The sequence below is a fragment of the Notolepis coatsorum genome (assembly GCF_963971535.1).
Source record: "Notolepis coatsorum genome assembly, chromosome: 1".
Classification (NCBI taxonomy): Eukaryota; Metazoa; Chordata; class Actinopteri; order Aulopiformes; family Paralepididae; genus Notolepis; species Notolepis coatsorum.
The window spans coordinates 183,056,303-183,071,758 of record NC_140165.1 but is presented as its reverse complement, the minus strand read 5'-3'; the positions used below and the strand labels follow the sequence as shown (position 1 = coordinate 183,071,758).

Below are 15,456 nucleotides of genomic sequence, written 5' to 3'. Positions count from 1 at the left end.
TTGACGTTGTTAAAGTGTCCCTTTAATTACATCAATATTTTGCTGTCAGAATTGTTTTGTGCTTGTAGCTTTAGTGTCTCCTCAGATTCTTGAACTTCTACCCGTGTGCCATAAAACGCATACTCACTAACTGCATGGTAACTGCTCTGCCTCGGACCAGAAAGCACTGCAGAGTGGCGAAAACCGCCCAACGCATTACCGCTACACCACTCCCTGCAATGGACCCGTCTCAAAACCCTGCCCTCTTTTCTTGATCCTCAAATCACAGCTGTCGCTTACAGCTGTCGCGACAGCTGTGATTGGAGGATCAAGAAAAGGGGCAGGGTTTGAGACAGGTCTGAGTAAGGTATCATCTAAAGTGAGTGGAGTGTTGAAACCAGTGGTCTCAATTGTTCTGTATACTCTCCAGAACTTGACTTGATAAATTACTTTTGGTCCCCTAGGGACTATATATAAAACGAAACAGCTACAATTCCTACAGGGTTCACCTGATATATATATATATATATATATATATATATATATATATAGATAGATAGATAGATAGATAGATAGATAGATAGATAGATAGATAAATATATATATATAATGTAAACACCCTCATATTAAAACTGAAAGACTGCCCTTTAACCTCATAAACATTGTCATAGTACATACCCAAAACAACAAATTAATTAATGTTTGCCAATGGTGACAGCCCTAATTGGTATTATACCAAGCTATCAAAATGTATTTGATTAAGAGATTCAGGGGTCATAGCAGCACAGAGGAGGGGGAGGGGAGGTATCCGGCAGGGTAATAGAAATTACAATAATAATATATGACAATAGAAATATAAGAATAAAGGGAAAATAACAGGATATTAATAAAAAATAAAGGTGATGGTCTGATCTGGGCAGATGAGACATGTGTATACTCTAGGGGTGCACGATATTGATTTTTTTGACCCCGATATCGATACCGATAACTTTCTGCTCCTCAAGGTCGATACCGATAACCGATAATATATATATATTTATTGTATTATAATTTTTTTCTTTTATGTATATTCCTGTAGTTTTGACCTAACCAGATTTATCATGACATGAGCGTTACTACTATGAACAAAACAAAGCCAAGAGAACAGTTATGACTCTTCAAATAAAGTGACTACCGGTATATATATTTTTCCAAATAAATATAATTTGAGTCAATCACAAAATTCACAATCAGTCAATGTCATTAACAATGTGTTTCCCTGAACAATGAGTGAACTAAAAACCAACAGGTATTGTACTTTGTCAGCAGATAAAACATTTGACCCTATAGGAGAGGAGACTGTTGTGGTCTTGGTCCATGAAACAACTATTACTTGGCATTTATAGGACAGCACGCCTAAAAAAATAAAAAAAATAAACCAGACAAATCATCTCTGTCAAACGTCTCTTTAATTTTGCAAACGCCTCGTCAATAGCCTAGGTACAAGCCGCGCCGCTTCCTTTGCAGCTGGCTTTGGATTAGCTTAGCCTTTAGCTGCTCGGCGTTGTCGGATTTTAATACACCATCGTAGCGGTGGTGATGTTTCAGGTGACTTATTAAGTTGGATGTGTTATAGCTTGTTGCCCCTTTCCCTCCTCGTGGAACTTCTGCATTTGTTACAAATAGCAAGCGAACTGTTTTCCTCTGAAACTTTTAAAAAGTCCGACAACGCCATCTTTGTTTACTATCTGCTGCCTCTGAATGTCACGTGACTACGTCACAGCCAGCCATGATTTGTGAAAAAATCCCTCTTCCTAAACCACACGCTATCAGTCGTACCACAGTACTGGTAAAACGGGAGGAGCCTACAATAAAAACAAGCGCCCTTCATCCCAATCCACCCACACCGGATTTCTTTTAACCAAAAAATGTATTATATATTATCGGAGCTATCAATAATGTTATCGGGTTTATCGGGATGACGTCATAATTGCTGATATCGGCCCGATAATTATCGTGCATCCATAGTATACTCTATCCATAATAATAGCACAATGCGCATATGTACAGGGTTATGGTCTCTGTATACTTTTAACCATGCGTACGAGTAGACAAGTGGCTGCGTTGTGAACGGCATTGTTCACATACTTGCCTGCGTATTTTGCATGTACCTGGAGCAGGGGTGGGCAATTATTTTTCCCAGGGGGCCAAATGAGCAACTGAAAATATTTTGGAGGGCCGGGCCAAAATTCCGAACTCAATTATGCATAATATACATTTTATTTCTATATAAAAAGCAGTAAATGGCATTGTTTTGACCGCTGGTAAGAGTGTATGTTATTATTTGGCAATTAAAAGGTGAGGTTAGCTCTCAAAAATATAATTTATTCAAATAGAATTTCCAAAATGATAAATAATAATAATGATAAACAAAATGTGAAACATTTAACACATTTTCAGTCGCATTAATAACAAAGGGCATTTTGAGTTTCATATACTATTGAAACAAGGATTTTCTTAGATTTCTAAAGTCATCACATCATCTTTGTAGCTAAAATAAACAAGACATGTCACTGAACTGTGTAAAGAAAAGTGCCACAGTTTTGTAGCCTTTTTGACTTTACATTTAATGTTTTCAGAACTGTGCAAAAAAAAATATCATGTGTCCCATTTCACTTGTTATATTCCCACATTTTAGTGTTCTTCAGTTCTTTTTTCTTCATTTGGTAAACTTCATGACTGAGAATGTCTGTTCACATATGTAGGTGGATCCAAAGAGAACCAACATCTTCTGAGCATGTCTCCCCATGTTTGGAAAGTTCTCCTCCTTGAGAGCAGAGTAGAACTCTAGCAGTGATGCTGACTTAAAGTGCTCTTTCAGTACTGCAGGTCAATGAGTTCAAGCTGAACATCAGTGGGTGCACTATCAACACTGCAGGTAAAGGGAGAGGAAACCAGCTGCATTTCATCCTCAACCTTTTTAAAAACTTAAAAACGCCTTGAAAATTCATCATGCAGTTCTCCTCTCCTAACATGGATGAGTACCTGTGCCGGTGATCATCTGATGGTTTGACTTCTTTCAGGGTTTTCATGTGTTCGAGATTGTTGCTGCCTAGTTGCCTTGAAATTAATTGCAACTTTGTCATGAAGGCTTTCACATGGCTATGCATTTCATGAGCAAAAATGACCTTGCCCTGCAGTTGTGTGCTCAGTAGGGATGGGTACCGTTCACATTTGAACCGATACGGTACCGGTACCTGTGAATCGATACCGGTACCCAACGATACCTTTTTTCTGTACTTTAGTCTCTAAAAATGTAATCTACCTACCTCAGTTGTGAAAAAAAAATCAAAACTTCAAATAACCACACTTTTGACCGTTTTTGGCTTGCCATTGCCCCGACTGCTTTGTTGTTGAATCAAGTCAAATCATAGGTAAGCGTATATTGTGCGTGTGAACGTTGACATGAAAAGAAAAAAGGTTTATAATAAAAAAAAAAAAAAAAAAAAAATGTAAATGTTTGTTTTGTATTATGATGTAATCTTTTGCGAGCCGGTCAAAATCATCCCGTGGGCCGTATTTGGCCATACAATGCCCAGGTCTGACCTGGAGGATTGAAAAGTCTATCCACTAGGGGGCAGATCAGGACCGAAATCCTCCCTGGCCGACACATTTCATTTCATTTCAAACCTTTATTTATACTCGTGAAAGCACTGAGGTTTCCCTCATTTACAGTGATGACGAGTTAACAAAGGACACAAATATCATAACAGTTAATAATTACAATGAATTACAATTACTACAATGATGGATTAAAAACAATTACATGATTCAGTACATAGGTCAAGTGCAATGCCTTTAAACTCCATGAATGACGGGAATGTTCCGACGGGAATACATAGAATTATATAGAAGAAGAATACCTTCCTTGTGAACTATCCACTATCCAGATTTGCAACGTAAAGATAAAACACGGCGACACTCGAGGAGGTAATGCAGTTTGTTAGTGTTTTGCATAGTGTTAATTTCTGAGAAGGTGTACAAAGTACGCTCCAAAGGAACGCAGGGTACGTTCTCTTGCGAATGCAAATTTAAAAGCAAGTATACCGAGACCATTAGGGTTAGTGTCTGACACACCATTATCCTAGTCACTCAACACAACCCACCTGCAGGATATGTAGATGTCTCTGGAGCATGTGCATAGTGTTAGTGTTCAGGTCAGAATCAGGTTTAGGGTCAGTGTTAGGGTCAATGTTAGGGTTACAGTTAGGGTTAAGGTTAGTGTCTCCGTGTCACTCAACACAACCCACCTGCAGGATGTCTCTAGGGTTAGGGTCAGTGTTAGTCTTAGGGTCAGTGCTAGGGTTACAGTTAGGGTTAATGTTAGTGTCTCCTCAACACAACCCACCTGCAGGATGTCTCTGTGTCTCTGCAGCGTGTGCATGAGAGCAGCGTTGAGGGAGGCGGCGCCCGGGGTGCTAGTGTACTCTGCCATCTTGTCGTTCACCGCTGTGAGCTGAGGGGAGAGAAAGGAAGAAAGATGAAGATAGTGGAGCCATGTGGGAGGCCTGCAGATAGAGGTGGGAGGCCTGCAGACAAGACAGGTGGGAGGCCTGCAGACAGACAGGTTGGAGGTTGGAGGCCTGCAGACAGACAGGTTGGACCGTTGGAGGCCTGCAGACAGACAGGTTGGATGCCTGCAGGCAGACAGACGGGTGGGATGCCTGCAGAACAGGTAGGAGTTGCAGGATCCAACTTGTAGCTGCAATTCACTAAACAGCCCAGAGATCAAATCTGACTTCCATCCTGTTTTCCTTCCTTTCCTTCCTTTCCAGCCTTGTTGTATTTATTGAGACAGTACTGTGGGAAGACTGAGAGGGATCCTAGGTGCGTTCAACAAGGCATTATGTTTGCATAAATTATACAGTATGTGTGTGCTTGCGTGTGTCTGTGTGTGCGCTGAGGCAGGTGGCCAGGAGTGCAAAACAAGATGGTATAAATATGGAATATTAATACAGTCTATTCCACTATAGCTATAGTGTGCTGTATGATGACAATTAGGGATGGGTACCTTTCACATTTGAACCGATACCGGTACCTGTGAATCGATACCGGTACCCAACGGTACCTTTTTTCGGTAGTTTAGTCTCTTAAAAATTGTATCTACCTACCTCAGTTGTAAAAAAAAAAAAAAAAAATCCAAACTTCATATTTAATAAATAAATTATGTATTATTATTACTTTATTATTATTTACATCTTACTAATGTAAAGTATTTTACAACTGATTAAACAAACAAACAATCTAGCAGCAATGAACTACTCTGCTGCTGATTGAGTATTCTAGCAGTTATTTTTGCTCCACCCCCGCTTTGGAGAAGAGTAGACCCGCTCTGCGGTGTGTGTGGCTTGTTTACCAACGTCACATCCTCTACTCTTCTGTGAGTTGTGCCGGCTTGCACTGTAGCCCTAGGAGCTAACGTTATGTCCGACGGTTAGCTTAGCTAACGTCAGCTTAAGAACGTCAAATGGGTTACAAATATGTGAAACTATGGAAGGAGTAAGCCGACCGCTAAAAATAAAACTCACCGTGGCAGCGCGAACACATAGCAAAATAACGTTTGGAGATAGTGGTGTTTCAAGAGACTGGCTACACTGTAATATGATGCTGGGCTGTAGTGATCAGTTGTTCCATGTGGCGCCAAGTATGTAAAAAAGAAAAACAGAAACAACACGTTTGTTATCTGTAGTAAATAAATGAAGCTGGAATCCATTTGTGACCATGAACAGAGCCAGTGTCCCATTGTGTCCCGGATTCAATCTCCTCTCTAAAGACGCTCTGTGGCTAGGCTAACAGCCATGTCAGACAGAGCAGATGTGGAAACTGAGCTACACTTTCTAACAACCTGCCCACTACCAAGATAGATATCAGAGACATATACTCCCCAGTCCCCATGAATTGCAAACACCCAAAGAGAGTTTGAAAACATGTATTGTGCGGTTTTGTTTTTGCGGTCAACAAAACGTGACGTCATCAATTTTTTTCTTTTTTTCGCATAGTACCGAAAGTTGGCACCGGTGGATCTCACGTGAATCGATACTCGGTAGTACCGACGTGTTTCGGTAGGTACCTTTAAATGTACCGAATTCGGTACCCATCCCTAATGACAATACATTTGAATCTATTCTAATTATGAGCCGTCGCAAAGCGTTTCCGCGCTGCTACACTATACCTTTTGAATACTTGCAGCAATGCTGACCCTTGTTTTGCGCACGGCCCTCGTATGCAAATCAGGCGGGGTTCGCAGCTGTGATAATTTGGCAAGTTAAGACAACCTCTCCACTTTTTGGTGAATCCGGGGGTAATTGTCGTCGGCTTTCTCTTAAGACCTTCCAAGGAGGTTGTTGTAAGAGAAAACTTAAGACAATGTTGGTGAATGAGGTCCAATGGCTTCTGTGCGACTGCCAATCACCTAAGAAGACTAAAGAAGGTCCGTTTTTATAAGAATCTCTTACGTTTTTAACAAAAGATAATTGAAGTAGCAAGTAATGTACCTACATATCGGTATACTTTTCGTGAACAAGTTGCTTATGCAAGAAATGTAAACTGTGGCCACGATCCACGGGACTACGGGGAACAGCTATATACTGTAGCACTGCAGTCCACTGTAGGCAACTCTAACTCAGCAAGACAACAGTCACAAACACACCTGTAGTGACAGATGCATGACCCAAAAAAAATATTATATACATTTAAAAATGTAAATTTTTTTAGTTTGTGCGAGTACTGTAGGTAAATTATACACATCTGATAGGATCATAACTATATCATATCTATATCATATCCACAATAATTTATATACTGTCTTTGTGTCTCTTTCATACATAGTAAGGTTGCAAATTGTAAGCACAAATGTATTTGTTTCCTCAATCAAAAGGTTTATTTCTGCAGCAGCGACATATTGCATTCTCGGAACATTGCATGGCATATGAAACATAGAAATGTAGAGGCCTAGACATATTAAAACACATTTGTATCGACTTTAAGCTGGCATATGTGGCCAAAAAGAAAAGAAGTCACTCGCCACTAGGGATGTCCGATATTATCGGCCTACCGATATTATCGGCAGATATTGGCATTAAAATGTGATATCGGAAAATATCGGTATCAGTTTAAAAAAAAAAAAAGAATATATATATATATATATTTTTTTAACATTTCTATAACCTTTATTTACCCAGGCAAGCAAGTAAGAACAAATTCAGATTTTATTTATTGTCAAAAGTATGCATAATGTTGTGTTAATTCCACAACAAGAGATATGTAATGTTAATTACCTGAAATTATTCCGTTTTTGGGGGGGGGAAACCCTGCATATATCGGTATCGGTTGATATGTAAGGCTACGAGGTCATTGTCGCAAAATAATTGACAGACACGGAGTTTAGAATACCGAGGCGCCTCGCCGAGGTGTTCTAAGCGTAGTGAAGGTCAATCGTTTTTTTTTTTTTTTTTTGTGACCTGCAACAGGGCAGTTTTAAAACCAGAGACAGTGGACAGACTTGTCTTTCTTGCCTGCAACTTAAAGTAATGGCTTTGCTTGTCCAAATGACAATACTGACCAAATTGAGATTTATTTTTCTCTTGTCCATTTATTTTGTTTGCTTTCTAATTTAAAATACAGTTTGAAACCGCCTGTACACAGTAGGCTATGTGTGCTAGCAGAACTAGACTCCAGTCACGAGTCACATGTGCGGTGGTTTGTCCACCAAAAAAGCGCCAAAAGATCGAAAATAAACTAGCAGAGCCAGAACTGTTCAACTCCCCTGGAGCCACAGCCAGCAGAGAAGCCGGTTTACTTTTGCTTTTAAACCAGCTGCAGCCTGAGAACTGGAGTGTGAGGGGATGTAACACTAAAGATGGCGGCAATGACAAAGAATTGCTGCAAAATAAACATACATCTGTTGTTAAAAAATATATATATATATATATTTTTTTTTATACTTATAACAATTCGATAATTATCGATATCGAGAAATATGATAACATTATCATATCGTTATCGCGATATGATTTTTTTCCATATCGCCCAGCCCTAGTATAGGCTATACATTATCCCGCTTATTACATGGCTAACTTACTAACAATATACCTAATTCATTTTACACCATCGACAAGACGAGATCAAATGCAGACGCAGTTGTTGTGTGACTCCGCTGTCATTATTACTATCGCCGGCAGGTGTGTCTGATTGCACTGATGCAGTATGTGTCAGTGTCAGTGGGCTTGATTGCTGCAGCTGTGAACAGCGGTCATTATTGCTCGGCAGAGGTCCGTTATCGAGTAATAACGGACCTCTGCCGAGCGCTATTGACCAATCACAATCAAGCATTTCGGCGAATGTTAAAACGCCATGTAATAACGGTTGATATCGTTATCTGAAATTAAGAGTTGGACAATATCGGTATATAGGTATCGGTAAAAAAGCCAATATCGAGCATCCCTACTCGCCACTTAAAAAAACCAAAAGCATGTATTTAACAAATTCAAAAAGGTTCTAAACACGGTTTTATATTAACTTAATAAATAAACTAAAATGAAAAATCTACTTATGTCCAATAGGTGTAACTAAATAACAGATTATGCGCATAAAACACTGAAAACAACCAACTGTACTAACGAGTGGGACGCCGTCAAACAATGGCAGGCCATCGGAACGTTAAGGTTAAAAAAATCAAAAGCGTGTATTTAACAAACTCAACAATGTTCTAAACACGGTTTATATGAACTTAATAAATAAACCAAAACGAAAAATCTACTTATATCGATGAACATTTCCAATAGGCCCAACTAAATAACAGATTACGTGCATAATTCTGCACCATACCCGAGTAAAGTCGGGTTATCTCGCCATGCGTTGAGCGCCAACTTTGATCTCTTCCTTTGATCCCCGTTCTATACGGTCAGCCGGAGCTCTCTAGGTGTCCCCGATTCATCTACCTACGTTGGAATTGCAATGACGATCGAATCTCACCAGGTGGCAGTATCACCTACCTTTTGAACTGGAATGGCTTGGTGTGGATACACTTTTTCCTTATTTTTTTTTTGCAAGGGCTCCTCCTCCTCGGAGTTGCCTGAAGCCTATTTCCCATATAAACGAGTATAGATATACACGATCGCATCGCAATCGCGATGCGATCACTTGGAATTATTCTTTTTGGAATACCTTCTGGCTATGGTAAGGTATATTCTATGTCTATTTTACCGAACCTGAAACATGTTTTTGTAACGATCACAGTTTTGTGTTTTACCGGACGTAAAACATGCTCGACAAACACGATCACAGTTTCTAGTTGAAACGCCCCCCCCCCGGGATGATTTTGTGAAGGCACATATGTACATGGTATATACCAGGGGTTCTCAAACTTTTATATACCGTGACCCCATTTTATTTAGGATTTTTTTTGGGGACCCCACACTTAACTCATTCAGCGCCAACCACGTAATAATACGTGTTTGCTCGATCGTGTTTTTCTAACAATCACAGTTCTGTGTTTTACCTGACGATTTTTTTTCAATATGTGAAAAAGAATAAATGTTTCCATCCATACGTTCCCGTGTTATACCGTGGTGAATATAAGTATGGTTTTAGAGCAGTCTAGGGTAATTCATGAAATGCTGAGTTAAAGCCCTACACGTCAATTCCACTATAGACGTTGCCATTTCTTGCCTGTATATTGTGTCCTGGGGGACCCTGATGTAAACAAGACGAAAGTCTTTCTCTGGTCTGCATCCCCTTAACAATTGTATGTATCGAGCTGTACTGTACTGTACCCATTCTGCAATCTGTTAATAAAGTTTTCAACCAATCAATCAGTCCTATGTTACTTTTGTGTTTATTGTCTCTTTCTATATACACCGTGGGAAGGGGGGCACATAATTGAATTTTTCTGTATGTCTTGCACTAATTGGAAAATGACAAAGTTGACTTTGACTTTTAACATGTGTCTAATAGTGTCAGACACTAATTGTAATGTTAAAAACGGATACTGCTGTAATATAAAGTGAAATTCTAGATAAAGATAAAGATATTGTTTCATTGTGTATTGATTAACTTTACATTTGCTCTTCATTACTTTACAAAAGTTATACTGGCACAACTAATACAGCAATGGATTATGGGTAAATGCACCGTTAAAGCAGTGCCAATGTAAAGACTGACTTTAAATTAAACTAATGACAATAATATAGTATAAAGTAGGGTATTATTTGGAATAAAGAATGGTGTTGTCTCACCCTACTCGCATGTTGAGGGAGAGCACCATACATTATACACTGAGAAACCACTGCGAGAGTGAGCTCTCAGGGAACAACCCCACTTTGCCAGTATCGCTTCTCTGCCTTTTGTAGGTAGGTAGTTGTAGAATGTACTGAAATAATAATAATGCATTTTATTTATAAGGCGCCTTTCAAGACACTCAAGGTCGCCGTACAACAATTTTAAAAACAGTTAATTAACAGTCACAATACATTTAAAAAATAAAATAAAATCATACATATGCCTGCCTAAACAGGTGGGTTTTGAGGTGGGTTTTGAATGGGATGATGGAGTCAATGTTCCTGATGTCGGGGGGGAGGGAGTTCCAAAGTAATTACAATGTAATACATTTCGCGCTAAACCCCTCCTTTAGCCGGTCGCTGTTCTTCTTCGGGTCGCAACAGTCTTCCGGTCTGACTTCCTGTGCTAACATTCTAATCTACACTGCTGCCACCTGTCGTCACCGAGGGGTAATTGCAGCCATTTTGTAAACATTTAAAAAAGGTAAAAAAACTGGAAAAATACGGGAAAATATTTTAACGTGATGACGGCGGGAAGGAAGGTTGAAATACAGTACAATCCCGGGAAAATGGGATGGTTGACAGGTATGTATTATCCCGAAATCAAATCTATATCATAGGTATTATGTTCCATCATGAATGCATGAAAAGGGGGGGGGGGGGTAGTTTCTGATTATTTGATTGTCAGTAACAGCATTCGTATTGAACACTAAAAACGGTTATCAGCCCGATCAGTGTAAAAGCATTGCAGGATCAAACTAAAATGTATGTCAGATCATTCTTACCTGTGATCGGGAGTATTCCAAAAATAATATTGCAATTGTTTGATCGCCATCTGGTACATCCAATGTCCATTTGGCCCACGGCATAATCCACCACAACATATGGATCGGGAATATTTGACATGCTTCAATGGAACCGGCAGAACGGCTGCCCTCGCCCGACAAGGAAACATGAAACCGGAGACGTTTGGCCGTCCCACAGGCGAAGATAGAAGGGTACAAAGTAGGGGTGGACGGTATAAACGGTATACGGTATAAACGGTATTAATTTGCTCTACGGTATGGATTTTGACTATACCGTGTAACCGGTAGAGTAGCTCTAAAATAGCAATGACGTCATGTAACCACAGCGCGACTATTTCAATCGCATTTGCCCCTAAAAATAGATAGAATTAGTCATAGATAATAGATATGTGCAAACTGGAAAAAGTTATTTAGGAGGCTTCGCGCAGTGGGCGTGTCAACACGCAATTGTCATTTCATAATAAACACATATCACCACGGCGCACAGCAAGTTTCAATTTCAGTTCCTGGCATTTTTAACCAGTGGAGAAAGGTAAGAGATGTCCCTATCGTTTTTCTTATATGAATTATTCTACGTTAAGGCGAGACACTACAGGTGAATAGGGTAAAACATTTAACTAATAGATATCACAATGAAACTTCCCCGGTTGATTACTTATATTAAGACAATACTTTTTTGTATTACAAGTGTTCTGAAATTGTATGTTTAAATATGCAAATGAGGCATGATCTACTTAAATATGCACTAATTTGCATATAATTCCAGGACAGAAATCTGAACATTGGATAAAGCCATTTTCAAAATTATAGTTTCATTTTGTTGACATATTAGAGCCAAAGGTTATTACAGAGGAGATTTTGGATATCTCTTTTTATCACTCCATAAATCAGAAAATACTCCATTGAGTCCATTTTTATGGTAAAATTCCATATTTCGCCATGTTTTTAGGAATAAAATGTGATATAAATCAGGGTATGAATGCGATATCAACAAACCCTTCTGTAAATACCTTCAGAACATAGATATGAATAGAACTGGAAGGTTTGGTGTATGTGAGTGCTACTGAAGTGGAGATTTCTGGAACATGGTGTGTAGTGAGGATGACCCTGAAGCTGCCCTGGATTTATTTATGTCAAGATATATGAGTGTTGTAAACAAGTATGCTCCTTTAAAAAAATTCACGGTCAAAAATAGATCTGCCCCATGGCTTGACAGCAGTCTCAGGACCCTAATGAAAGAGAGAGACATGGCCAAAAAAGCCTCAGTTAGTTCTGGTTCAATTGATGACAGGCATAAATACTGTGCTTTACGCAATCAGGTGACAAAACTAAACAAGGTAAAAAAAAAAAGGGACTATTTTAAACAAAGGTTATATGATGCGAGAAATGATAGCAAACAAATATGGAATGTTTTTAATGAAATGATGGGTCGAAAGACAACTGTGTGCACACCCTTAGTGGAATCAAATGGATTTGTTCTCACGAAACCAGGTGAGATTGCAAATCATTTTAATGAATATTATGTGGGTAAAGTATCTAAACTAAGGCATGCTATGAATATGTCAAACAACCTGAAAACAAATGACTGTATTAAGTATATTATAATGAAAGACAAAATGTGTGAATTTGAATTTCATCAGGCTGAAGTCAGTGAGGTGGAGCGGTTACTCCGCTCTCTTCCTGATAGTAAGTTAGCAGGCCTAGATAACCTGGATAGTAAAGTGCTGAGAATGACTGCTGGTATTATAGCATCTCCTATATGTCATATTATGAATAGATGTTTGGATGTGGGTCTATTTCCAAAGATGTGGAAGGAGGCTAAGGTTTTTCCTTTACCTAAGGATACCAAATCTGCTTTTAATGAGGGAAATTCTAGACCTATAAGTATTTTACCTGTCTTGAGCAAAATCATGGAAAAGTTGGTGCATTCACAAATTCAAGAGTATTTTGTTTCAAACAAGCTTGCAACAGATTCTCAACATGTCTATAGAGCTGGTCACTCTACTTCTACTGCCTTGATACAGATGACTGATGACTGGCTTAAAGCTATAGATAACTCTATGTTGGTGGGAGCTGTGCTGTTAGATTTTAGTGCTGCATTTGATGTGCTGGACCATTCTCTACTGGTTGATAAACTTAAATGTTATGGTTTTAACTCTTCTGCTTTAAAGTGGATACTAAGTTATTTGTCCTCTAGATCACAGAAGGTGTATCTAAATGGCAGCCTGTCCAGTAGCAGAGGTCTAGAGTGTGGCGTGCCGCAAGGAAGTTGCCTAGGACCTTTGCTCTTCTCTGTATTTACGAATGACCTATCTTGGGCTACCAAATGTGCTACAACAGTTCTTTATGCAGATGATTCAACATTGTATTACGCGGCACCATCATGCAATGTAATTAATGAAGTTTTGAGTAGAGAACTTAAAGTTGTGCATGACTGGGTAGTATGTAATAGACTTGTCCTTAATATCTCCAAGACTAAATGTATTGTGCTGGGAACAAGGCACAGGTTATCTACAAATCCAAAGCTTAATTTAAACTTGTGTAATTCAGCAGTTCAACAAGTTGAAAGTACTAAACTCCTTGGAGTGATGCTGGATTGCACTCTGTCTTGGTCTCAGCATATTAATTATATTGTTTTAAAAATGGGAAGAGCAATTGGTATTTCCAGGAAATGTGCTTCTTTTGTTGCCCGTCCCCTTTTATGTCAGATAGTGCAAAGTTTAGTTTTATGTCATCTTGACTATTGCTCTGCGATGTGGTCATCTGCTGCCAGTGGTGACCTCAGGAAGCTCCAGGTGGTCCAGAACAGGGCAGCACGGTTGGTACTGGGCTGCTCACTAAGGTCTAATGTGAGCCGTATGCATGCCCGCCTCTCTTGGCTTAACGTTGAAAATAGATTGTTTTACACTAATGTAATTTTAGCTATATTAATTGTTACAGTAGGTTCATTATGCATTGTGTGTACTGACTTTTAATAATTTTGTTTTTTTGCAATGGTGATTGTTTTTGTGTTTTTTTGTGTGTGGACCCCAGGAAGACTAGCTGGTTGCTATCGCACCAGCTAATGGGGATCCCTAATAAAATCAAATCAAATCAAATTTCTGGCTCAGAGTATGAGGAAAAACTCTTAAAACTCATTTTTGGGAAAACGCCTTCAAAGTTCTGTATTGTAAAATGCCATACTTTTTTTTTTAAACAGATATTTACAATCACAATACCTAATCAAACCATTAGTAATAGACAACCTAAACACATGCCTGATAACTGAATAATAATAATAATGATGTTATTGAACTGAACAGAACTACACACAGGCTACCAACAGTGTAGTACAGTGTAGTACCCCCTAATAGGCAAAAAATATTTGAATAGATATCACTATGAAACTTTCCCAGTTTGTTATGTACATATAAACTAAGAAAAAATATATTGCACGTTTTCTGAATTTTATGTTTATATATGCAAATGAGGCACTTCCTCATTAAATATGTGCACATTTATGGATGCAATAAGGCAAAATGAAGTAAAATAAACAACTAAATGTGTGTTATTGACGTTTTATTGTCACTAGTTTCATAGAAGACATGTTTAGGAAGCAAAATATAACAAAATCTCAAAATCAACAAAAAAAGTATATTTGCCTATTCACCTGGGGTGTCTCGCCTTAATAAAACATACCTGGTGATCAACTACAGTTTGCTGTAAACATTATGATATGCGTGTAGTGTTATGATAACTACGGCTGCAGCGGGAGCCGGGAGGACGGCGGCAGCAGTGGATTTGCGAATAGCATGCAGCTGCAGAGCCGCAGAGCCAGCGGTGCTTTCAGGTCAGGTCTGCTCAACAGCGCCCCCCCACCCAACGGCTGAAAGCTGTGACCAGACCTGAAAGCGCCGCTGGCTCTGCGGCTCTGCAGCTACATATGCTTCTAGCAAAATCCAGCATCCAGCCCGGCTGTTTGCAATGGGAGCAGCACGGACTCGGGACTTATTTTATTTGGAATATAATGACTTTATACGCAAAAGTAGCCTAGTTTTAAGTTAAAATATTATAAATCTACATGCCTTGAGGATGTCATTCTTTATATAGCCTGCCTATCAGGCAAAAAAAATGATTCTAACGGAAACACTGATACCGTGATATATACCGTTACCGTCTATGCTTCAAATTATACCGTGATATAAATTTTAGACCATACCGTCCACCCCTAGTACAAAGGGTGCTCGGTACCGCCGTCTAGAGGGATGCGGCCGTTATTGCACTTTTACATTCTCAGGCTGATTCCCCATGTTAACCCCGAGTCTGTGTGCCTGTAATGAATAGAAATATCGAATAAAATAAATAACGATCAAATA

At 39.1% G+C, this 15,456-nt stretch overlaps 1 protein-coding gene across 2 annotated transcripts in view; it reads right to left on the bottom strand.

Moving 5' to 3' along the window:
* Positions 1–15,456, bottom strand: part of gosr1 (golgi SNAP receptor complex member 1) — a 260,165-nt gene that overhangs the window by 238,832 nt on the left and 5,877 nt on the right. For both annotated transcript variants that reach the window (XM_084317512.1, XM_084317513.1), the window contains one exon: positions 4,367–4,474. In XM_084317512.1, the coding sequence (XP_084173638.1) occupies positions 4,367–4,474 (108 nt within the window). The remainder of the gene's footprint in view (positions 1–4,366; positions 4,475–15,456) is intronic.